General features: G+C 38.0%; 1 protein-coding gene across 1 annotated transcript; it reads left to right on the top strand.

The window, feature by feature from the left end:
• Positions 1–26,481, top strand: LOC123635522 (cystathionine gamma-lyase-like). The gene is made up of 13 exons (XM_045547753.1): positions 1–298; positions 3,159–3,240; positions 5,019–5,114; positions 7,703–7,812; positions 9,877–10,008; positions 14,799–14,856; positions 15,318–15,395; positions 16,472–16,624; positions 18,422–18,543; positions 19,615–19,667; positions 22,766–22,904; positions 23,152–23,299; positions 26,347–26,481. Exons 1-12 carry the CDS (start codon positions 131–133, stop codon positions 23,176–23,178), a joined length of 1,218 nt encoding a protein of 405 aa, XP_045403709.1. The 5' UTR covers positions 1–130; the 3' UTR covers positions 23,179–23,299; positions 26,347–26,481.
• Positions 26,482–26,878: the final 397 nt, after the last annotated feature.

Genomic DNA, 26,878 nt, shown 5'->3' with positions numbered 1-26,878 from the left:
CCTGCTTCCGTGCGCCCGCTGTGGGCTCTGCCCGCCTGACTTAGCTCGCGGGCTCTCTCCGGTGCTAACGTCTTGTTTTCCTGGTTATATCTCCCTCACTCTTTCCGCTCTCCTTCTTTCAAAGTTCAGCATGCAGAAAAAAGCTGCCTCCTCACAGGGGTTCCTGCCGAGCTTCCCACGTTTCGCCACGCAGGCCATCCACGCGGGCCAGGATCCGGAGCAATGGAGCTCCCGGGCTGTGGTGCCCCCCATCTCGCTGGCCACCACGTTCCAGCAAGAGGCGCCGGGCCGGCACTCGGTGAGCTGGGTCTGTCTGGGGCAGTCCAGAGTCGGGCGGGAAAGCAGATATGGCTTTTAAATTAAAAAGGCACGTAAATAATTTATGATTTCTTACTAGAGAGGCAACCCAAAGCGTGTTTCTACCCTGTAATTCCTGCAGAAAAGCTTGGCTTCGAGGCTGTCCAGTGATGATATTTCTTTCCATAAGCAGGACTGGAAGGAGCAGTTTGTCCAACCTGCCCTATACATTTGGACTGAAATTAATGTATTTTTGGAAAATTTGCAATTCAAAACCGTGGGTCATAACTTCTTTGACTTACCTTTAGCAGCAAAAATTTTAAAGATATAGTAAGCAGTCAGCTTAAAAATATTAAAGATATGATCACTTGCCTAGAATCAAGATCGTTGCCAATAGCTGCATTAATAGTGATTGAGTACCGACTGTGCCAAATATGTACATACATATATATAGTATCATGTGCATTACATGTATTGCCTCATCTAATTTGAAGAACAACCCCATTCTGAACTGAATTCTCATTTTAGTGATGAAATAGCTGAGATTTGGGATGTTAAGTAACTAGCCTAAGGCTAGTAAGTGGTGCAGCTGGAATCCACACCCTGCTCTAGAGTCCTACACTACAGTGCTAGGCTACACTATGCAATACTCCAACAATGTTAATAGTAATTTAATGCATTATATCATTTAAGCAGAGTGGCTTAGTGATTAAGAGCTCAAGTCAGGTAATCAAAGGCTTGGTTTGAATTGTGGCACCCCCTGTTCCAACCTGGGAGACCTTGGGCATGTTACTTAACCTATCCAAGCCTCAGGTTGATCTTGTGTAAATGGGGATAATAATAGTACCTACCACGTAAGTTGTTGAGATGTATGTAAAGCTGTATGGTACATAATAATTACTCAATGGTCGTTTGGGTTTTCACAATGTTCACATTTACACTAATTCCATCTGATCTTCACAACAACCAAGTAAGAGGACAAGACAGGTATTGTACACCTGTTATTAAAAAGGAACTGGCCCAGAGTCATATAAAAATGACCTGTAAAGCCTGTGAAAAAAGCTTTGTTAATCACGTTGCTTTTTCCTTGTAATGGCATACTTGACAGATCTTGGAGAGTTTAAAAGTTGCCAAGGTTTCCAAGAAATTAATTAACCTCCGTACAAAGTGCTTTGAAAACCACTTCAGTGTGTTACTTAAGCTGAGGAGAATTCTTACAGACTTAGCCCTTTGTGAGGCAGAGTTCTAACAGCATTTCTATTATATACCTGGTTTTCAATACTCTTAGCTACTGTATTTTGGAGTCAAAATGCATACACAGCCTCTCTTCCATGCATACAGTTTGTTCCCAGCATAGGATTTAATGCATATTTGTCTGCCCAGGTTGTGGAACTTATTATAAAAGTTAACCATTGAGGTATGACATTAAGAATTAAATGTTTTCAGAAAGCAAGAAGGGATGGTTAAATCCACAAGACTCTGCTTAATACCTTTGAAAAATATCAGTTAAGACCACTTCAGGGAATTTGAAGAGCTGAATGAGAATCCTCTGTCTCCAGTTCCATTTGGAAAGCCATTGAATGGACGATGCAATTTGCCACTGAAATATGCTTCTTTTCTTCCTATAAAGTTAAATATCTGCATTGAATATTTATGGAAACATGAATACCTTTCTGTGGCAGGAATCACATGAGTGCACGCGTTTTTTTCTGTCTGCAGATACAGCTGCAGGTCACGGTAAGGAGGTGATGGTAAGGAGTGGAGAGGATACCCTGGAGCCCTGTGAAATATGTCTGTTCAATTTATCAAAAACAAGGAAACACAGTGACAAAACCTTTAAAAGTTATTATTACTAATACTACAAGGTTGTGAATCAGAAAGAAAGGGGTAAAAAGTTGTCGTGTTTTGTGATATCCTAAATGAGGCAGGGAGAGAAAATATAGGATTTTTAATCAATGTTTAAATCCTAGATTGGAATTTTGGCTTTGACACTCCCTAGGTACTATAATATTTGGCTTCATGTTCTTCAAACCAGGTCATGAGGATTAAATAAAATTGTTAACCCCAATCAGGTGGGTCTATTGCCTGATGCCCAGATAGAGGCCAATACACTGAGACAGCAGGAGTTGCAGCAGAGAAAGAGTTTAATATTGCAAGATGCCAAGTGAGGAGATGAGAGAAATTTCTCAAATCCATATCCTTGAGAATTTTGGGTATAAGATTTTTTTTAAGTGGTTTGGTGAACAAAGGGCTAGGGAATTGGGTCTGCTGATTGGCTGGGGATGAAATCATAGGTTTGGGAAGGAGAAATTGTCTTCTTGGCTGAGACAGTTTCTGGGTAGAGGGTCGCAGGACCTGTGGGATCAGTTTCCAAGCATGGGCACTGGTGTCATTGTTGCCAGTTTGTGCCCCTGAATGCCGAGTCCAGAAGATATCTCAAAGGCCAGTCTTAGGTTTTACATGTTATATACAGAAGGGATTAGGGAAATCAGAAATCTTGCTTCTATCAAGGATACCTGACACTTATCTCATTTTATCCTCACAATTTTATGAACTAGATATCTGTATTTTATTCCCATTATACAGATATTGGGATTGACTCTTGGAAATGGCCAATAATTTACCCACTGGCATGCAGCTCATAAATGGCAGACACAGAATTCTAATAGAGTTTGACTTTAGACCTCTCCACATCACTACATCCATAATGTTGCCACGTTTCTGTCTAATAGCAGGACATATCATGACTAAAGAAAAGAAAGTCATCACAATAGGATGAACAAACCCATAGTTGTGGAGATGTCTACATTAGAACTCTAATAATAAATCTCTTAGGATTAACTCTAACTTCTTTTCTTCAGGGTTTTGAGTATAGCCGTTCTGGAAATCCCACCAGGAATTGCCTGGAAAAAGCAGTGGCAGCCTTGGATGGGGCTAAGTACAGTAAGTAATTTCCACTTTACAGTCTAGAAATGTACTGAGAAAATCATATGACTTTAATTTTTTTTTTTTTTTGAGACAGAGTCTTGCTCTGTTGCCCGGGCTAGAGTGAGTGCCGTGGTGTCAGCCTAGCTCACAGCAACCTCAAACTCCTGGGCTTAAGTGATCCTACTGCCTCAGGCTCCCGGGTAGCTGGGACTACAGGCATGCGCCACCATGCCCAGCTAATTTTTTTCTATATATATGTATATATTTTTTTAGTTGGCCAGATAATTTCTTTCTATTTTTTTTTCAGTAGAGACGAGGTCTCGCTCTTGCCCAGGTTGGTCTCGAACTCCTGACCTTGAGCAATCCGCCCGCCTCAGCCTCCCAGAGTGCTAGGATTACAGGCGTGAGCCACCGCGCCTGGCTGAAAATCATAAGACTTTAAAGGGGAAAGTTGAAAAACAATAAGACAACAAAGAAAAAAGAAAAAAAAAAGTATAGAGGCACAGAATGTATAACTGGAAAGAAATAAAGATTTGCCAGTTCAAAATTCTTATTCTAGTAAGACTTGGAATTTTGCACACAAAGTCCCTCATTTGATATATAATAATATGCATATATGTAATCATCAGGGACAAATAAATATGAACAGAAGCAAAATGCCAGCATTTACTATTTAGTATTCTTGTGAATGCAGTGTTCATGTGAAGCCTCAGTAAAAATAGATGAAAATTAAGTAAGTTTAATAACACTACCTATGAGAAGATAAAGTTTCTTATACTTTGGTTCATTGACCTGAAAATTTGTGCCTCCAAATAGCACCAAAGTCTATTTGGAAGCGCCAATAACCCGTGACAATGTACTGTAAGAGATTAAAGATAACTCCCTGAAGATATTTTTTTCATGAAGAGAGTGGATTGCTGTTAAATCATCTTTGTATTTTCTGTATAAATGATACTAAATAAGGGTAAGATACTGAATGGAAAATAAGAGTCTTATGTATCCTTCATGATTAAATTTATCAGACAGATCTCAGGTCTGATTCTGAGTTTTGTTAAAATATTTGCTGAATTGTGTATCCATATAATTAATGAAGGAATTATATCTTTGCTCTATTGCTTATATTTGAAATTATTTAGTTTGATATTTTAAAACTGTAATTTAATTGGCAATAGGCCGTTTATCTCAGATTTTTGTAAAGAATTATTTCAAGTATTTCAGAGAAATGTTATTACCAAGGCAGAATTGATGTAACACGAAAGTCCCTGCCTACATTATATATTTTTTTTATCTTAAAAATATTTTATTTATCTATTTATTTTTGAAACTGGGTCTCACTCTGCTGCCTAGCTGGAGTGAAGTGCAGTGGTGTCATCATAGCTCACTGCAACCTCAAACTCCTGGGCTTAAGTGATCCTCCTGCCTCAGCCTCCGGAGTAGCTGGAACTGCAGGTGCACACCACCACACCTCACTATTTTTTGAATTTTTTGTAGAAATAGTATCCCGCTGAGGGTGGTCTTGAACTCCTTGACTCAAGCGATAAAACTTCTTTGGCCTTCCAAAGTGCTGGGATTACAGGCATGAACCACCGTGCATGGACAGATATTTTATTCTTGAAATAGAACGGGGGATTCTGTAATGGTATTAATGAGAGTATCTCTCCTGACTTGGCTGCGAAGGCTGTCCTTCTGTCAGCAGTAAGAGGGAACATAAAGTAATGCAAGTAATACTGTAGGTGTTTTTTTAACCTATAGGTCCGCCTTTTTGGTTTACTCTAACTTAATTTTCATTTTAGGTTTGGCCTTTGCTTCGGGTGTAGCAGCCATTGTGACTATTACCCAGCTTTTAAAAGCAGGAGACCAAATTATTTGTATGGATGATATGTATGGAGGTGGGTGACCCCTCTGATTCATATTGTGTCAACTGGTATTTTAAAGATATTAATAATAAAGTGAGTCCCAAATTATATTAACAATGTTGCCAGTATTATTTATTAGTTGTTAAATTTTAAAGGTGTAATAGGCACCTCCATGCTGTCTCAGACTTGGCAAACGAGGCACAAAAACACTTACGGTTCATGCTCTGGAATGGCTTATAAGAGAGATTGTTAAATTAGAATTCTATTTAAGCTGTTAGAAAGAGCATGTAGGACTTGATCAACTTTCAGACATATTCTGCTCTCGAGAAGATTATGTTTAGGGAGCATGTTCTAATAACTTCAAATTTTTACCTGCAATGAAGATGAATTATAACTCAGAGAGACCAACCCTCAGAGAGCTCCTTATCCTCTTCCCCTCTTTATTTTTATTTTGGTTTTATTTTATTTTTTGGTTTTAGGGAGCCTTTTGAAAATTTGTTGAAAGCTATGGACCTCTTCCCTCCAAAAATATTCCTAAGACTATACCCAATATTCCACATTTAAATTTAGGGGTCTCACAGATTGACCCCTTGATACTCATTCATGAATCCAAATTTAAGAACTCCCATTCCAAAGAGACTAACTGTTACTTGTTTAAGGTGAGTAAGTGGGGAGTAGACAGACTTGCTCTTGCCTTTAAGCCAGACTGATTTCTGTGTTCAAACAATAGCAAAGAATTTTGTAGATGTACATGTACATATATTCTAAATGTTTCCAAATAATTAAAATGATTTCTAGAATATTATTATAATTTTATATATTTCCTTTCTGAGCAAAGAGTTAAATATCTAAGTTCTTCAAAGGAAGAGATTAATTTTCATTTAATAGTAATCATCTTATCCCTCAAATTTGCATAGTGTGTAGTATTTTATCTTAGGTCCTTATAATAGTTTGTTGAATTCAAATTATAGATATCTCAAACCATTAGTTATTTTTACAACGCATTGTAAAAACCTCAGGGCAAACATAGGTACTAAATCATGAAAATTGTTGATTTTTAACAACTCTTTATATTCTTTTTCAATCTTATATTACCTAGGGTCAGTCTACATAATATCAGAAGTCCAGTTTATCTTTGATTATAGGGTATTTTTCTTGTTGTTGTTTGTTGGCTATCAATAATAGCAATTTTTCCATTAAATTTGCATATATAAAAATCAAATCCAGAAGGGTGTTTATAAAAAAATTATTTTAAGTTGAATGATTTACCTTCTTTCACTATAAAAATCTAGTAATTTGATTTACATTGTCTCTTGAATGTTCTGTCTGGGGGGGGTGGGGGAAGAGGGTGGGGGTATAACTACATGATGAGTGCAATGTGCACTGTCTGGGGAATGGACACGCTTGAAGCTCTGACTCGGGGGAATGGGCGGGACATGGGGAATCTATATAACCTGAACTTTTCTACCCCCATAATAAGCTGAAATTAAAAAAAAAAAAAGAAGCAAAAACCTTACTGTTTGATAGAGAGGAGACTCAATTTCCTAAATAATCATAAGAACCCATAAAGACAAACTGAAAGACAAAAAAAAAAAAAAGCTTTTAGAGCCACATATAAAAGACTGAGAAAGTACAAAGTATAGTAACCAATTCTTTTCTATTGTAACAGAGTGAATGTCCTCAAAAAAAAAAAAAAAAAACAGGGCAAAAGAATTTTCTGTCTCTTTAAAACTTTCCGCACTCTTTTGGGGTACTGAGACCTGCATCCCTGTCTCAGGCCAGTGGCTGAGAGAGGCACAGGAATATCTTTTGTTCTTTACAGTGCAGGAGATGGACCAGAAGGCCAGGCAGCTGGCTAGTGGAGGTCTGGAGGTCTGGGTGGGCCTCCCATGTGGGCAGAGGTCATGTCTTCTGCAGGCATGGCAGAGATGGAACAACTAAAATCATTAACTGAAGCTGAATGACAATAGCCTAGAACTGAGGGCCCTCCCTTTAAAAGCTCTGTATTTCTGCTATGTACAGGAATTTGGATTTTGAGATGATAGTCTACCATTTTCCTCCTTTTAAGGCAAAGTAATAAACTTCTCTTTCCTTCTCAAATCGCTTGTTCTCCTTCTTCTGATGTGGCCTCAAGTACAAATGCTGAGGTTTCAGTAACAATCTTACCAAAGTATTAATATAATTAAATTGAAATTTATTGTGAACATTTCATTGACATTAGTTCATTTATTTTAGATTTGAGTACCAGAAAGAAATTGTTCAAAACGATATTGATGTTTCAGGGAGAATGCCACTTAATGGTTGAAGAGTAGACATTGGGTGTTTTGAAAAACATTTTCTGTTTCATGCCACTTGTTGTGAATATCTAGTGTGTTTTATTTGACTCTTGAACCTTAAGTTTAAAGTCCAAGCCCTTCATCTTATAATTAAGTACCTAAAGTAAAAAAAAAAAAAAAAGAAAAAAGAATGTTCAATCCTTATTATTCTTTATTATATTGCTTTTAGTTGCATTTTATTGGTGACCGAGAGTTCCTTATGCTCTAAAGTGTTTATACCTGTAGGGAACAAACATTTCTTAATACAATGTTCTTTCCATTTTATCTGATTCTCTTCTACCTCAGGTACTAATGAGTACTTCAGGAAGGTGGCATCTGAATTTGGATTAAAGATTTCTTGTGTTGATTGTTCCAAAATGAAATTGCTAGAGGCAGCAATTACACCAGAAACCAAGGTAATTCAGCTAGTTTTCGTTTTTGCCTGTTTTCCTTGTGATATTTTGTTTTCATGATTTCTGTTAACTAAAGGATATAATTTAAATTATATCGAAGAACAAACTTTATTGGAAGCCACTGGAAATATCAAAAAGATTAAGATAGGTCTGGCATCTCCCAGGTATTATTGCATAATAGTTCGGTACATGAAATCTGGAGTGGAATTCAGTTCTAATTCTGTATTATAGTTAGTGTATTATCTCAGGCGAATTATTTAAGCAGAGTCTCAATGTCTTCATTTGCAAAATGGGGATAATTGTACCTGCTTTTTAGAAAGTTGATTGTGAGAATTAAAAGAGATAAGGCATATGAAATGCTTGGCACTATACCTGCATACATGGTAATTGCTAAAAAAAATGCCTGTGCAAGAGTACACAGTTCTCAGTTGCATTATCAAGTCTGGTATTGATAAGAGAAGTCATCATAGAGGTTGATTTATTAGGAAAGGAAGCTTGCCAAAACCCAAAACACTAAGCACAGTGTTTTTTTCGTGCTGTAAGAGATAATACTGCAAATATTAATAATAGAAGTAGAGAATGGTCCACAAACAATCTTTAGCCTCCATCCTGGGAAGCTTGTATGCTACTGGAAGGTGGTTTGTTCCTGAGTAAATGGCATATGTGATATTCTTTCTTGTGACCTCATTTAAATTCTGCGTAGGTAGAAGAAGGACCAGTGTCTTTTATAAGTCAGCTGATTCCAACTTTTTGTTAATGATTAAAAGGTTAGAAATGTACCCAAGATTTTGTTGCAGTGAATGCTAAAAAGTGAACATCTTTTCATGTACAAATGATTACTTCGCAAATTGACACAGGGGTAAGCTTTTGGTGATGAAGGATTGTTTTCAAAGGAACTTTTTTCCATCTTGCCTGAGAGAAAGGACACATTAAAATAGCTGGTCTAGTCTTTTTCAGGGAGGAAAGCAAATTGTGAGAATATTCAGTTTTGTGAACAGAACTTAATAAAGTGGCTCTTTACTGACTTGAATTAATACATTTTGCCCCCTGAAATATCAGGCTCATCATTTGTAGTAGAATTTTTAATCCTATGTAAAATGTACTTTGTATTTATATACTTATTTTTAATTTTAATTTTTTTATTATCATGAGGAGTAATAATGCTTACCAGGAATAATTTTTATAAATTCCTTAAATATATCAAGATTTTTGTAGAATATAAATTATTTTAACCACCTTACCTTTTCAAAACATAGTAAAACTCTAGAATAGGAAGAATATTAAATCAGATGTCTTGCCCACTTAAATAATAGGTAATTAAAAAAAAGAATCATTAGTCCTTTTAAAAAGAAAGCTGTAATTCAATACTGATAATGTAATTCAATACAGTGGCATCTTGTTCAACAAATAAAATTCTCTTCTTTGGTCGTTTCAATAACTGTCAAGCATCTACTATCTATTCATGTCTGAGTTGTGGTAGATTTTGAGGTATACGGATAAATATCATATTGTCTCTTTTTAAAGTGAGCTATAACTAGGTTTTCTGTCACTTTTCTCCTTCAGTCTAAAGCTGATGCTCTTCTAAAAGTCGTAGATACTTATTTTATAGTTTCTAGTGCATCTGGCATTATTCAAATTTATATTAAAGACATTTTTGGCATCATGGGGAGAATTCTGTTTAACGAAAATTAGAGGATGTATTCTTACAGAACCTATGTTATTCACCTTTGAGAACAAAATGTCTAGACACTGAGCTATGTCTTTGGAAAATAATTAGAATAATTAACTTTAGCACTTTTTTTTCTTATTACACACATTATCTCATTTGATACTTACAACAACTCTAAGATAAGTATTACCAACCCCATTATATAGATGAAGAGGAAAGTTACTTAGCCTTGGCCTCTCAGAAATTTGTAGGAGGGGTTAGGATCCAGATTTGAACTTTTCAACTTCGTCATCCCTGCATTTCCATTATATAAAGTAGCCTCCCAGATTGTTACAATATATGAGATGTATGTTGAAGTATTATTTTATAAACTATTGTTGTTTACTGAATGATTTTAGCTTGTTTGGATTGAAACCCTCACAAACCCCAGCCTGAAGATGATTGACACTGAAGCCTGTGCACATATTGTCCATAAGCATGAAGACATTATTTTGGTTGTGGATAACACTTTTATGTCAGCATATTTCCAGGTAAATGAAAACAAAATTTCTTGGCAGGATTAGTAGACCAAACATAACTATAAATAGAAAAGGAAGGACTTACGTTAAAATCATGATCTAACTTGTGAAATCTAATCATAATTGTTTATTAGATAAGGAATTAAATTTGGACATTTTTCTGCCATTAGTTAATATCCTTTCAAAACTATGTTAATGTCTTACATGGTTGTTTGTGGTTTTTAAATGTAGTCTCAATTAAAGCTTTCTGGTTCTCTTAGGATATGTGATTGTATCTGCCATTCCCATATGCACACTGAGGACTTCACTGTTATGTCTTGGTTACAAATTTTTTAGTCACATCTCATGTATTTTTATAAATCAAAGAAAGGCTATACTCAATGATATCTCTCCATATGTCACAAACATATTTCTCCAGTTCTTTTCTTTCTTTCTAGTTTTTCTTCCCTTTTCAGCACCTGATAGACTATGCCTAGACCTGTGTATCTTTAACTTATTTGTATTATGAATTGCTATGTCATTTGTTTTACATTATAGCTGTATTAATATTTACATAAATATATTGCTCTTATATTAGTCTTTTTGGGCTCCTATAAGGAAATACCATAAATGGGGTAGCTTATAAACAGAAATTTATTTCTCACAGTTCTGGAGGCTGGGAAGTCCCAGGTCAAGGCACCAGCAGATGCAGTGTCTGGTGAGGGCCTGCTTTCTGGTTCATGGAAGACGCTTTCTTGCTGTGTTCCCACATGGTGGAAGAAACAAGGCAGGTCTCTGGGCTTCTTTCATAAGGGCACTAATCTCATTCCTGAGGGGTGTACCCTTATGACCTAATCATGTCTCAAAGGCTCGACATCCTAATAACATCACACTGGGGATTAGATTTCAGTGTCTGAATTTGGGGGAGCACAAACATTCAGACCATAGCATCTCCCTTTAAACTATCTCCTTTCCTACCTACCTCTCTGTATTTGTTTCCCCCTAAGACCAACTCTCCCATACATCCTTCATTCCTTTCCTTTTTTCTCTGTTTTTAACCTAGGTTCTTCCTCTTTTCTGTTTTGCTTTTCTTGACAGATCATCTTGGCATCTCTCTCTAATTGACTTGTTGTCTGCCTTTTCCCCACTGGTTCTCCCTCTGTTTCCTCTGAGTACCTAACTCTGTTTCCTTTCCTTGTTAGGAGTTACCTTCTCCCTGCTCTTTTATTCCTGCTTGTATCTTGTCATACTTAGTACACTTCCTGTAGTTCATCTTTATTCTGCAGAGTTCCTGACACCCAGCTCATTGTCTCCAGCTCTTCAATTAGGCAGGTATTTACAGGTTCAATTATTTATATTTACCCACTTTGGATTTGGATCCCTAAAGTTGACTCAGGCTGCTGCCTCCATGTGGTACAGTGACTCCTTGGGCAGTTTGTGTAAATCTTTTCTTTACCTTCTTCCTGTTTTATTTGACGGGACTATCATGTTTTATTTTCCTTTCCTGAAACACACTTCCTGGCTACACTGAATTCAGTAAGCTTCATGGGCCATCTGCCTTTGGCTCATGCTATATCTTTGGCTGCTGCTTGTATCAGGTCAACCAACCTATTTCCAAGTGAAAATCCCCTGGCATCATTTATTTTTCCCAGGTGATTTTGAGGGTAGGATTCTTTATCCCAACTCCTTAACCCATATGCCACTTACATGAGGCAAGTTAATGCAGCACAAGCATGGCTTTAGCCTAGTGACAGTGAGTCCTGTGTATTTCCCAAAGGATTGCATGAGTTTTTTAGGCTGGCCCCACCCAGGTTACTCATCAAGGCTGGCCCCCTTCCTCCTATTACCTTCACCAAAATAGGTCCAGTTTTTCTACCTGTTAGAGGCCCATATCATCTTCCTCCTGCTAAGGATTGGAATTTGCTTTATTTGGACTTGAGTTCATTCCAGTTAAATTAATCAGAATCCTATCATCCCTAGACTGCCATATATATTGGTTCCACAAAGCAAATCTCCTCCTAAAAAGGTCTTCTCATTGTCTTACCCTCAGGAAAACTGAATATATTCTTTCTTCCCTGCCTTTTGTTTTCTGTGTCTCCTATAAGTCCTACAAAGGGCAAAATGGACACACCAGCCTGAAGTTTCAGAGTAGTGCCTCTGGAGTCTGGCAGGCTGGATGTGAGTCCTGGCTCTATTAGCTTTTTAATCTGAGGGATCTATTTCATTTTTCTTAGTCTCTTTTCCTTACCTATACAGTGAGAGCCTAAGGTACTGATTTTGTTTAGTTAGGTAAAGTATTTTGTACAGTGCTCCACTGCTTTATGTAAAATATGCAGCATGGTTCTTAGCACATAAAATGAGATCAACAGATGTTAGTAATTGGTTTTTATTTTTCCTTCTCTTTTGGCCATACAGTTTATAGACATTGGCACTAGAAGAGACCTTAGACCTCATCTACTTTGATCCCATCACCCTAGCAAAAGATGAGCAAACACGTATGTAGAGAGTTCTTTGGGCAATATCTTAAAACATCTTGTTTTTGATACACCCTAATTGAAAGGTTCCATCGCCACCTACACTATTATCTTCTGAAGACAAAACAACTCTAGTGAGGATAAAACACAAACATGTACTTTTATGTTGAAGAACATAGAAATGGATAGTTGTTGATAATACATTGGTAAGTCAATTATAAGTTTTTACTCTCACTGTGAACAAAGACATTTTAAGACTAAAGGATAGGCCGGGCGCAGTGGCTCATGCCTGTAATCCTAGCCCTCTGGGAGGCCGAGGCAGGTGGATCGCTCAAGGTCAGGAGTTCGAGACCAGCCTGAGCGAGACCCCGTCTCTACTAAAAATAGAAATTATCTGGACAACTAAAAATATATATAGAAAAAATTAGCCGGGCATGGTGGCACATGCCTGTAGTCCCAGCTACTCGGGAGGCTGAGGCAGTAGGATCGCTTAAGCCCAGGAGTTTGAGGTTGCTGTGAGCTAGACTGACACCACGGCACTCACTCTAGCCCGGGCAACAAAGTGAGACTCTGTCTCAAAAAAAAAAAAAAAAAGACTAAAGGATAAACCTGGAAGATACTATGTTAAGTGAAATAAGCCAGGCACAGAAAGGCAAATACCTCATGATCTTATTCTTATGTGGAATCTAAAAAAAAGTTGATCTGATAGGAGCAGTGACTAAAGCAATGATTCTCAGAGACTGGGAGGGGAAGGGGAAACGGGTGGTGGGAGAGGGTGGTCCAGGTTATAATTAGAGAGGAGGAGTAAGTTTTGGTGCTCTGTTGCACAGAAGGATAACTGTATTTAACAACGTATTATATATATCATAGAGGTAAAAGAGAGGATTTTAAATGCTGCTCCCACGAAGAAATGATAAATGTTTGAGATGATAGATGTGCTAATTACCCTGATTTTGTCATTGCACAATGTATACATGTATCGAAGCATCACATTTTACTCCATAAATATGTATTAATATTGTGTCAAATAATAATAATAATAAAAGAGAAACAAAACAAAAAGCTAAAGGATTAATTTGTAGGAAAATTAGGTGGAAGAATGCAATCCAAACAAATTTCTTTTCTTTTCTTTTTTTTTTTTTTGAGACAGAGTCTCAACTCTGTTGCCCGGGCTAGAATGTTGTGGTGCCAGCCTAGCTCAAAGCAACCTCAAACTCCTGGGCACAAGCAATCCTCCTGTCTCAGTCTCCCAAGTAGCTGGGACTACAGGCATGTTCCCACCATGCCTGGCTAATTTTTTCTATATATTTTTAGTTGTCCAGCTAATTTCCTTCTATTTTTAGTAGAGACAGGATCTCGCTCTTGCTCAGGCTGGTCTTGAACTCCTGTGCGCAAATGATCCACCTGCCTCGGCCTCCCAGAGTGCTAGGATTACAGGCGTGAGCCACCACGCCCGGCCCAAACAAATTTCTTTATAAGTGACTTTACACATTGCAAAACTAGTACAGTTGTCTCTTGGTATACATGAGAGAATTGGTGCCAGGAACCCCCAAGGGTACCAAAATCTACAGATGTTCAAGTGTTTGATAGAAAATATGCAGTATTTGCATATAATCTACACACATTCTCCTGTATACTTCAAATCTCTTGATTTCTTATAATAATCTAATATTATGTAAATAGTTGTTATACTGTATTGTTTAGGAAATAATGACAAGAGAAAAAGTCTCTACGTGTTTAATACAGACACAACTATTCTTTTTTTTTTGCAAATATTTTCAATCCACGGTTAGTTGTATCCATGGATGTGTAACTCCTGGATAGGGAGGCCTGACTATATAGTAAAAGTAGGTAGGAGTCAAGATCATGACAAATGAAGTGTGAATAATCAGAGTATGCATCATTAGGTTTTAATGATTTAAAATCTAAGTAGATTAGTTTATGCTTACTTGACATAAAAATTGCTGAATCTTTGTGTCAAGTATTTTATGAGTTTAATGTGTCATAAAATACCAATGTGTCTGCTGTAGGTAATAAATTTAAGCACCAGGCTGGAACTGCTATAAAGAAATAGATGCAGGAGACCTGTGGACCTTAGTCTACCTGCTATTTCCATACAAGTTATGCTTTCAGATTGAATACTGGGTCCAATACTTCATATTTTTATTTGTTGGGAGAGAGGTAAGGGGAGGATAATATCACAGATGCTGGAAAATTTTAAGATGTATGTATTTTTATCAAGTTAGTATTGATGAGAATAAGAATGAAATTTACAGTTGCAAATAGGCAGGTAATGAAGCATATTTTCGAATGGATTCTCATTTAAAATAAAAAACTTTTTTCTTTCAGCGGCCTTTGGCTCTGGGAGCTGATATTTGTATGTATTCTGCAACAAAATACATGAACGGTAAGATATGTACAGTCTACACTTTGGATGTTCTTTTCCATGGATTGGTGAAAATAGCATAGGGCTTGACATTTTTATCTCTTTTCTTCTACTGTTGAGTATGTTTTGTTCTGTGACTCACATACAAAGTTAAAAAATTACACTTTGATTAAACGTAAGATTTCATTTATAGTAAATAAAACTATTGTCATGATTTGTGAGGAGAGGATTAAAATTTACTATAAAAGATTGTGCTTTTATGCTGCTGACATCTGAAAAAGAAATATTTAGTTTTTGTATCATTTTTATTTTATTATTTTAGGTATAGCTTTTGCTATTGTCAAATTGAATAAAGTTTACTTAAACTTATTTTATAGGACTTTTTTCTTCAAGGTTTTTTCAAGTGGAAGTCACATTTTAGAAATTATAAAACAAAGAATACGTATAAATTATTTTTAACCTAAATGTTTTTGTTGTTTTAGGCCACAGTGATGTTTTAATGGGCTTAGTGTCTGTTAATTCTGAAAGCCTGCATGATAGACTTCGTTTCTTACAGAATTGTAAGTATTAAAAAGTCCACATTCCTTCTCATGCTCTCAGTAACTACTTTTGATATTTATATTTCCATTAAATGTTGTGACATGATATCATTCTGAACATATGAAAAAATTAGAAATAGAAGGAAAAAATTCTGATTTTTTGAGGAAAGTAGAAAAAATTGGACTATAAAGAGATACTTATAGCATAGCAAGTATTTATGGAATGACACAGGAATGAGTTTTGTTATTTTCATATCTATGTTAATTTTAATCATATCTGTAAAGCCTAAGTGAATTTTTAGTTTTAAGACTTAATGGATTTTTTTCTTTTTGTAAAAAACATTTGAAATGAGGGCATTCATATACTATACTTTTTATATCTGGAATGATGGTTACTTCTAAAGCACTTCAGGCATAAACTTACATTTTCAACAGGTATCTAAATAACATTTCCTGTTTATATTGTTTAACTCAAGTGTGGATAAGGATTTAAGTATGACAGATAAGATAAAAACATAATTAGGAATAAAAATACCCTTTTAGAAAATAGCTATTAAAGTCACGAAAGGAGACACTGAGGAGGGAAACCAAAACTTATTGCTTGATAAGTGTCCTTTCATTTAGAAAAAGTAGGAATAAGCTTTCGCATTCAGGAGGCATGTGAAATCATTGGCTGCTTTAGACGAAGGCTACGTAGAATGCTGGTTGAACATTCAGTAATAATGGGAGTTGAACTGCTATTTCTCTCTGTATGTTGTAATAATTTTTCAACAAAATATAAAGTTAAACTATGGGCAGTATGTCATTTCATTAAAATCATAGAAAGGACGTTTTATCTTCATCTTTGAAAAGTTCATATTATTGTGTTTTTCCTTAGTTTTTCAGATATTCATTTCTCCTAATTTTAAAGTAAATTTCTCTAAGCATATTTTATGTTTCATTCTCACAGTTCTGGTTTGATATATTTACCTCCTAAAACTCAAACATTGAGCTGTGTAGCTAGCTTCTCAGAGTCACTATAAAGAAAGAGAGAGACCAGAGAAGTTTCTGGGCCCTACCTTGCCTTCAGACTAACCCAAGATGTGCTCATTTTGCAGCTCTTGGAGCAGTTCCATCTCCTGTTGACTGTTACCTCTGCAATCGAGGTCTGAAGACTCTGCAACTCCGAATGGAGAAGCATTTCAAAAATGGAATGGCGGTTGCCCAGTTTCTGGAATCAAATCCTCGGGTAGAAAAGGTTATTTATCCTGGTATGTTAATTTGATTTCTAAGCAGCTATGCCTATACTAGGATTTTAACACTTATCCTGAACATCCTGTTCATGTAACATTTATTTGTAAGTTAGGTAATTTCATGTATCTTTATGTTGGTCATTTAATTTTGAGTACTGCCATGCGTCAGTCTCTGTGGTGGGTCTAGTGGAAAGAAGATAGACATGATCTCTGTCCTTGTGTTGCCTAGAGTCTAGTAGATGCTTGGATATTAGGAAATTAGTTTTATACATTAGATGTTCCTGTGATGATCTTTAGTTTGAAAGGTTGTGTAGACCTATTCAAAGATTGCAACATTGTACTTTTCAGCTGATTTGTTTGTAATCTAGTCAGTGTGCCCGTCTACACTAGCTCTAACTTTAACCTGATAGAGCAGTGGTCCCCAACCTTTTTGGCACCAGGGACTGGCTTCATGGAAGACAATCCTTCCACAGACAGAGGGGTGGCGGTGGGGGTGGGAGTGGGGGTAATATGGTCCCAGGATAACCCAAGTGCACCACATTCATGGTGCAGTGAAACTTTTCATCCAATGACAGTCTGCACCTGCAGCTGCTGCCCAGCACCAGCACCACCGCCCCAGTTCCACCCGAGATCACCAGGCACCAGACTTTCACAAGGAGTGTCCAACCTAGATTCCTCGCATGCATAGTTCGCAGTAGGAATAGCCGTCCTATGAGGCTCCAATGCCCCTACTGATATGGAAGGAGGTGGAGCCCACTCCGTGATGGGAGCAATGGGGAGTGGTCCCAGCAAGGATGGAGCCTGGCTCTCCTGCCCGCCTGCCACCGCCACCACCCACCTCCTGCCCCATGGCCCGCTCTCCAACAGGCCGCTGACCGACACTGGTCTGCTGCCCGGGGGTTGGGGACCACCATGATAGAGGTTTGTCCGGATTAAGACTTGATAATTTATGTGACAAAATTTCCCTGAGGGTCTCTTACGTCCTTTTTGAATTCCTTCACCTCTCCTAGTATCTAGAAATGCTCTTGTGGAGTTAGCAGACTTACATGCTACTCTTTGAATTCATTTTACCAATCCTTTAAGCTGAGGTGGTCTTAAGTAAATAGTTTTCTTAAAAATCCTTTTGGAGTAACTAACGAGCTTTGTAGTCTTGAGTATACAGGAGAATTAAGATTGGCCCCTGACTGCAAGGAATTTAGATACACCAAGCAGAAACACCTATGAGATGAAATGCCCTATTTGTATTATAGGTAAAGAGCTATGACTGGTGTATATTTTGGATGGAGGGAGGGAGAAGAGTTTTGAGCCGTGTCCTGAAGAACGGGCAGTATTTGTTAAAAGGGCATGGAGAAGGCATTTCAGATTTATTCAACATGTGTTTATTAAAAATAAAGTTGGCCCTGCCAACTATGGGCCAGGCTTTGCACTAGGAACTGGGACCCAATTATTTTCAAATGAAATGGATTTGCCCCCATGGAGCTAGTCTGGTGCATAAGACAGATATTAAGCAAGAAATTGCAGAAGGATATAATTAACATGGGGAGTCTAGGTTAAAGAGACAGCATGTGCAAACGTCCTGGGATGAAAAGGTTGCAGTGGCGCTGGCAGAAAGAAAGCTGGAGAAGGTACCAAAGATAAGTCAATAGGAAGCTGGAGAGAGAGAGACAGGGGCCCACACAAGTAGTCAGATGGGAGCCTGCCATAAAGCTCAATGGTAGCCTTATGTGAAGTTTCTTTAAGAGGACAGTGAAATCTTTCCCCCCAGTGACATGTTTGACTCTGAAATACGACTTTTATTCTACGTTGTGATTACAGGGCTGCCCTCTCATCCGCAGCATGAGTTGGCAAAGCGTCAGTGCACCGGTTGTCCGGGGATGGTCACATTTTATATTAAGGGCACACTTCAACATGCTGAGACTTTCCTCAAGAACCTAAAGGTAAACTGCCAAAATAGCTTCTTAAATTGTCGAGGTAAGAACTCTTTACAGCAGTTCATTATCTCTCACTTCTACTCAACCCAGGTAACATTTTTGTACCTGCCGATCACACCCATAAACCTCTTTACCATGAATTGCATTGGGTTAAAAAAGACTTCAACACCAATGGCACAGTGGCAGACTTCTAAATATGTCTGTTTGCTTAACTCTCCACATACTACAATCAGTTTGAGAGGGCCAGAATGTTTTAATGCACTGGTGTCCCAATTTATCTAAAAGTAAACCCCTTTTTCAGATGAAATAGGTGAAACCTCAAAGTAGTGTGTAGTTAGTGCACTGCCCAAAGGCTGTTGTGAAATCCAACCTGCCAGTGGCTTTCCAATCCCTGTGCCTTGCAGGCTGCATCTGCCTGGGTTGAGGGAAGGGGAGGCCTTTGTCTAATTGTCTCAGAGGCAGGAGGCTCTTGAAAGAGGGGCATGTGTGACTTCATACACTTGGTTTATCCTAAACTCATGCAGGTTAAATACTGCAGGTCTAATAAATAGAAACCTGCCTGATTAGTTAAAGCCCTCCTGGTGTGACCCAAATTTAACACAGTTATGAGAGTAATTTTTAAAACATTTGTAAAAGTCAATGGCAGTTAACACTAAATAGAAAAACTGCATGCTTTTTCTATTCTTTTTTCCTCTGCCAGTGAGGAGTTAAAAGTTATGCGTATTGACAGGTAAGTGTATATGACTTGGTAGACATTTAGAGATTTTTGTGTTTAAATGGTAACCATGGAGTTAGGTGTCAAATGTAATAATTTTGAGGTTTTAGAACTCATATTAAGTATCACTTAGGAATAGGGCCAAATTAGGAAGATATGGGAGTTTCACTTGGATCAGGTTTTAATGTTTTAAATAAAAGTTTAAACATAATATGCCTAATTGGTGAAATCATTGTTAGAGACTCTATGCTCATTTTTTCTCTGAGTTTCTTGCCAGGGCCATTTTACTAAAAACATTTAGTTTTAGATTTTAGTATTTTTATTTTACTAGAACACCTCAATTTGTGTTTTCTTTGCTATAGGTATTTATTCTGGCTGTGAGCTTGGGAGGATGTGAAAGTGTTGCTGAGCTTCCGTAAGCATATTTCTGTTTTTCTCAGTATTTTAAATCTCATATCAGGTTTAATGATTCTTTGGAAAAGGAGTACAATAAAATTATGGATATATCAAGATATTTAACAAAAAAAATATGTCATGGCACTAAGTAATCAGAATGGACTCTAACCCAGTCAGGATGGAGACCCTGACAAAATCTATCGGTGGCCTACTTATCAGTAAGCTGTGTCCTTCCAAATGTTGATTTCTTCCTTGTTCTGCATGAAAAAGATTCCAGCAGCAACTGTATTCTAGGATCTCTGACCTCTGATCCAGGGCCTGTGTTCTACTGACTTAGCCTTGGAGGGCAGATTGGAGACTTTGTACTGGACAGGGTGATTTCAAGGCTCCTTGGGAAATAGACAATGTGTCTCTGTTTAAATTCCCAGATCCATTTGTTCTCTGTTCTGTGTGGGATAAACCTTTAATAGCTTCATATTGTCTATAAGGTAAGTCCAAACTCCAACTTGGTATTCCAGGCCCTTCACTGTCTGACCCAATCAATTCATCTACTTTTATCAAAGAGTAGAGAATATTGAAACAGGAAGCAGCCTAAGATCATATAGTCCAACAGCATATTTTATAGACAAGGAAACAGAGACCCAGAAAATATAGCTGATTTGTTGAAATGTCACACGTGAGTATGTTAGCAAAATCATTTTTGGTTTTGCATCAAAAACAGTGAGGGGAGGTGGAAGAAGCCTGATCTGGATTTGAGACCCGTTTGCACCAATTACTTACTTTATCATGAAGCTTCCATTTTTTTCATTCATAAAATGAGATTAATAATTAATGATTATCATTTATTAATTTCCTGTCCCGCCAAGCATTCCTGAGCTATATATTGCCTTTACTGTATGCTGCTATGACCATAGATTTTAATTATTGCAGGGGTCAGTCACCATAATTACCTAATAATTTTCAAGTGTAATAAATGCACATGATATGTTTCTGTGGTTTCATTTTCATAAACATTTATGGAATAACTTGTCTTGGCAGCATTGTGTTGAGGAATGTCAGAGATTATCCAAATTTAGGCATATTTTCTGCTTTCTCATTGTGGTTTATAGTTAGAGGGAGAGTCAGGCAATCTCACAGTTAAAATTTATATTATGTCCAAATAGTGATTTGAAATAATTCATGTAACACAGGTAGCTTTTTTGTTAGTCTTTCCAGGAGATGCCTGCTAGTGAATCTTGATGCACAAGAGGGCACACTAAGCATATATAAAATTGGTTTATGTTTCAGAGTAATGAAATGTGTATTACTTTAAGACTGTCTTCTTAAAAATAGACTTCTCCCAATTATTTAGGGATTTGGTTTAAAGTTCTGTGGCCCGCAGACACTCTAGCTTGGGTGATCACCCTTTTGCCGGTGGATGAGTGGATTTAGGTCAGGGCTTGTCGGTTCTATCACCCTTCATTCTATGTCCCCGACTTTGCTGCAACTAGTGCAGCATTGCAATAAGGCAGAGAGAAAGTGGAGCCAATGTGTATTGGCTTAGTCTCCCAGCCTAAAAAACATTAACTCTGTGACCTGAGAAAAGTTACTTATGTTTTCTCTAAGTCTCAATATTCTCAGCTGCAAAATGTGGACAACATTGTACCTAGCTCTTAGGATTGTTGTGAGAACATGGGAAAAAATCCCAATACCTTGGTTCATAGTAAATACCCAATAAATATTAACTACTACTATGAGTTATTATTTTTTATTAGGCATCTGCTATATTCCAGGTATTTAGAACTGCTGTATATAGATTCCTTTAATTAATGCCTGTGACAAACTTTTAAGATAGGTGTTATACCCAATTTTTATCCATTTAAAAAAAAATGAATTAATGCACACAAATCACCTAACAGAATACTTGCCACATAGTAAGCACACAGTAGGTGCTTTCTATTATTTTTTTAGAAAAGGAGATGGGCATTGAGGATAGGTGGTAACTTTTACAAGTGCACAGAGCCAGTATGTGGAGGGGCTAAGATTCATACTCAAGCTTATTGGTCTCTGAAGCCTTAGTTCTTACTTCTACATGTATACTCTCTCATAAGGAATTAAGAGCCTGCCAGGGCAGAACATTTTAGGGAGGATGTTTATGTGTAGAAACTTCATTAGAATGATAAAGGGAGATATCCATTTACTCAGACCACAAGTGAGATTTTCTTCATGGGTCTGAAGTAAGATAGGAGACAGCAGCTTAGGCATTGGTTTTTCTGGTGATGTTCAGGGAAAGGAAGAATGTTAGTTGCAATATACATATTGGACAAGTATGACTATAAGCCTCTCCTCCATTATGTCTCAGCCCACAGAGATTTCTCCCTGCCATGAAGTCTGGCAGTCTTTTTGTCCGTACTTATTTGGCTTTCTCTGTAGACCATTTTGTTTTGTGAATTGTCATGGTCTCTAGCTGTTGCTTTGTTACCCAGGGTAAAGAAAATATCTCATTCTTCTTGGTGTCCCAATTCTTACTACAGTGCCCGACACATAGTAGGTGCTTTACCCTTACACATGTTGATAATGGTGATGAGTTGCTAGACAGTTTGGCAAATTCTTGAAGGCCTCTATGCCGTGAGTTACATGCTGGGGTTCCTGACGCTCAGTGGTTGCTCCTAGTGCTCCTGGGTTGTCTTTCCCTGATGTGCCTCACAAGGTCCAGTTCCCGATTGATCCAATGATCCAGAGAAAATAAATTCTGGCAGGCTTGTGTTCCCGGAGGCCTCTTATAAGTAGCTGTCCAGCAGGTTGTTCATAGGGTGTGTCACTTCTGGTCAAAGCCTCATTCAGGGAGGTGTTGAAACCTACACACTGGAGGCTATGCCTGTCCCTCCTGCATGGGAGTGCTTGGCAGGGACCTTGAATGTCTAGATCTATTAATAGTATACCTTACCGATGGTATAAACAGGAGTTGAAAAAAATCTTGGTTTCCACTTAAAATTATCAATAGAATATATAAATTTCATGATTTCTCATTTTTTTGCCTGTGAAAAATTATACGGGTATGAAAAATTTGATATATGGGGAAATATGCCTCCACTGACAGAACGTAATGATCAAAAATTTGCTGATGTTTCCTTCTAGGGCTACTATGACTCATGTATCAGTGCCTAAGAAGGACAGAGATATCTTTGGAATTACCGACACAATGATTCGACTCTCTGTGGGCTTAGAGGATGAAAAAGATCTACTGGAAGATCTAGATCAAGCTTTGAAGGCAGCAGTAAGTGTGATTATTTTTTTGTGTGTGTTTCATCTTTTGGGTGGGATTGCTGTATTTATAAAGTGTGGTGTCACTGTGAACTCAAAAGGTTTTCTCTTCCTGCAATGGACAGCGTGTATAAATGTACAGGGAACTCAGCTGAAGTAAAGATTTAAAGGATGGTAGTATTCAGAAAAGACTTCTTGAGGAGATAAGGGTTTTGCCTACAGGTTTAATAACTTATTTTTCCTGTGCCTTGTTATTACAGCACTCTCTGAGTGGAAGTTGCAACTAGTATTCCAGAGCTGCTATTACAAGCTGCTTCCTGAGAAGATCAAATCTTCTGAATAATTTAATGGATGATTAATGAGTTTTCACAAAATTTTCAAGTGAAAATGTTAATTTTCGCTTGAAAGGTAAATGTCAGTACCTCTCAGAACTGTAACTTTCTAGGGAATCTTCCTTGTTAAAAACAGTTTTCTGTATATCTTATTATAATTGACAGGTCAATTCTGTTAATATCTTTTTTTGTAGTAGTAGTATATTTAATCTGTATATAAATGTTACAAGTTAACTTTTCCACATCAAACAAAGTAACATTTTACATCAAGAGAAAAAGAGGACAGGAAGGGGTTTAATGAACGAGTCCAAGCAAAGCGATGTGGATCAGAAGAATGTTTTTGGCAGAGCCAAGCAGTTTTCAGTGGAGTAGTCAGTGTCTTCCAAGGGGGATTTCCTGATTTGGGCAGAGCCTTTGGTGGCAGGTGCTGGTTGCTTATCACTGTAATCAGATGCATGAACAAACACAAAATGACATACCCTATATATGTTTTCCCTGTACCTTTCTTATGCATTGGAGTCCCAGGTCAGTAGGGCTCAATGAGCAGAACCTTATAATCTTTCTGTTGAACTAAGCATTTTACCTTTTGAGTTGTCTCCCAGAAACAGCAGACTGATTGCAGGATAACAACACCAAGACTCACCGTGCATCACCAACCTGTGAATTCTGAATTAGACCTCCTGTACACATTGCTTTCAACCCCACCTTCCCCAATACGTATAGCCACCTTACTGAACCCCTTATTAAAACCCCTGCCCTTGGTTGGTCAGGGAGACAGATTTGAGGCAGTTCTCTCATCTCCCAGGTGATAGCATCTGTAACAATTTCCCTTTCTTCCTTGGCGATCCCCTTTGTCTCAGTAATTGGCTTTGTGTGCGGTGAACAATTGGACCTGGGCCAGAACCCTTTTGTTGATTCTGTTAATGTCTTTTTGTTGATTTTGCTATACATTTGCCTCTGAAGGAGGTGAGACCTTACACTGCTTTTGGGGATCTGTTAGGTCCAGAGCCCGGAGGGAGACGAGACGCAGGAAGCCTCATGTGTAGCAAAATGCTGTTTATTTTTGGGCATCTGGCTGCAGATGGTTGGAGGCCTAAAGAGCATCCACACCAAGGAAGGGGAAAGCTTTGGGTTTTATAGAGGGTTTTTCCAGGAGCAGTGAGCAACTGGGCCAGAACTGCTGCTGTAATAAATTTTTTTCAAACAAGCAATTTCTGGGACCCCTGCGTGGGTCTCATCCTGCAGAGATGGGGGTAGCTTCATCCTTATCAAGGGGATAGGAATGCTGGTGCCACAGCAACTATCTGTGGTTGGAGTTAGATTTACAACCTCTGGACTCTCTAGACTCCTGCGGCTATTGTTTCACAGGCCTTGTGATCAGTATCTAAGTTTTCCATTAACTGCATTCTATCCTATACATATTTTCCAGGTTTCCACCCTGAATAAACCAAACATATATATATATATATATAAGAAAAGGAAGGACAAGATATGGGAAAGGGTAAAAATTAAAAATTAGAAAGATTGGGAAGCAGGCGTCCTTGTCTTTCTGATTGCTTCTTTGTTTTTTTTTTTTTTTTGTTCCTGGAGACTTATTTATGTCTGGAATGTAGTCAGGCCTATTGCAGGGGATGTGATTTTTGTCCCTGAGATATGTTTTTGGGCAGGGAACAAAGGCTTGGAGTCCACCCCCTGTCTGTCTGGGAGCTTCTCAGGAACACCTTGAGGCTGTAAAAGAAATTCTAAAAGCTGTGAGCTGGGGAAATGTAAAGAGAAAGACTTACATTTCCTTTCTGGGATTTTTTTCAGATGTTTGTGAAAACAGAGTCCCAGCAGGGTGCCTGCTAGTTTGGGAGAGAAGCAGCAAAGAGTTGGGAGAGCTCAGAATTGATTTTTAGCTGTTATTAGAAAATTGGGAGATTCAAATGCACCCTAATATTTCCCCCTTTCTATTGTTTAAGATTAAATTTTTAAAATGAACTCAGAAGTAGGGAAAATGGGTGGAGATCTTTCTTCTATAGCTACTTCTAGCTAAGAAGGGGTGTAGAGATCTTTTTATAGAGTTCATTTGAATTATTAAAAGGGATGAGTTTGAAAATGGACAGTCTTGAAGTTAGATTAGAGGCAGGATAGGGGTCTAGCTGGAGAGAAATAGTTAGGGCCTGAATTTGGTTCCATATGAATGTCACCAGAATGTAGGGTCCAGCAATGAGAGCATTATCCAAGAAACCCAAGATGACACAAGATGAGAAGAGCTGACTGTTTTAAGAAGATAGAAATGTCATAGAGTACCCATAGTGGGGGGATGGAAAGCAAGGTTATTATTAGGGCTCCCAGCATGGGCAATGGACGGACAGGCCTGGTATGTAAGCTGGGCTGTGGCGGCATTCATAGAGTGACACAAGAAGTGTAAAGAGGAGGCAAAGCACCATATTTAGCCATATATACCACAGCATATTACTGGAACCTGGTATCCGTGATGGGCTGGACTTTCAGGGAGCTTGCCATGGTGGAAGCAGGTTCTGGAGGGCCTGTAGGTTTGAGTCCAGAGAGATAACTCTAGGACAGACTCTAGGATGCGTATGCGACTCCCAGAAGTTCAGCTGTAGTGGTGGAAGCAGTGAGAATTATTCAAAAGGTTGAAGGGGACCCAGTTTGCCCTGGGAAATCTTTGAGTAAAATCTAGTCCCTAGACTGTAAGTGTTGCGGGTCCCTTTATGAAGCTGTCCAGTGAGTTCTGTTGCTGGCAGGTAGGCACCAGGTGGAATTTAATAGTTTAAATCCTGGAGATAACTTTGTTATTTACTTAATATTACTTCAATGGCTTTGGAAAGCATTCAAGAGAATTAATAATGTTTTAAATAAAAAGTCATAAAAATTTTAGTTCTTTCCATGAATTTTCCAAAGATGTAAATCTTGGACTATAATTGATTATAAACTGTTGTTTAAGAAGAATTGGAGCAAAACAACAACCATCCACGGATGCTAAAGATTTTACAATGTCATGGTTACAGATGTAAAGGAGATTTGGTTATTTTTGTGACACATCATGTAATTTCATTAAGAGCGAATTAATACTTTAAGAAAACCTTGTTTTAACCAAAATTTTCTTTTTCATTAAAGCCAACTGGATTGATAAGGAAAACCCACATCAGCCGCCTGAGACCCCTACCCCTCTCGGCATCAGCATAATACTAAGCTATTACCTGGCGTAGCAGCATAACACTAAACCTATTACCTGGCACATCAACTAACCTATTACCTGGTTCATCAACATAATTCTAACCTATTACCTGACACATCAACTAACCTACTACCTGGCGGGCATTAGCCACCTGCGACCTCACCCCTCGGACCACCCCAACTTAATAAAAGTGGAAAAAATAGGGTAGATGGGGCTCAGAATTTGAGACCCCTCTGAGCCCTCCTGCGAATAAACTTTGATTCTCCCACTCTCCGTGTGCTGCTCCGTTTGTCCTTGGGACCACCCGCCGTAACACTTGCAGTACCAGGATCACATACTAAATTCCTGTATAAATTCCTTTTTATAAACTTTATCCCACCTGCACAGACCATCTATAAAACATGCCTAAAACTTTCTATTTTGTCCTAACTTTCCCATTTCCTAAGTAACCAGTCATTTTAGGACAAAAAA

The sequence above is a fragment of the Lemur catta genome, chromosome 3, assembly GCF_020740605.2.
Source record: "Lemur catta isolate mLemCat1 chromosome 3, mLemCat1.pri, whole genome shotgun sequence".
Lineage (NCBI taxonomy): Eukaryota > Metazoa > Chordata > Mammalia > Primates > Lemuridae > Lemur > Lemur catta.
Note: the sequence above shows the minus strand (reverse complement) of the source record. Positions and strands in the feature narration are given on the sequence as shown.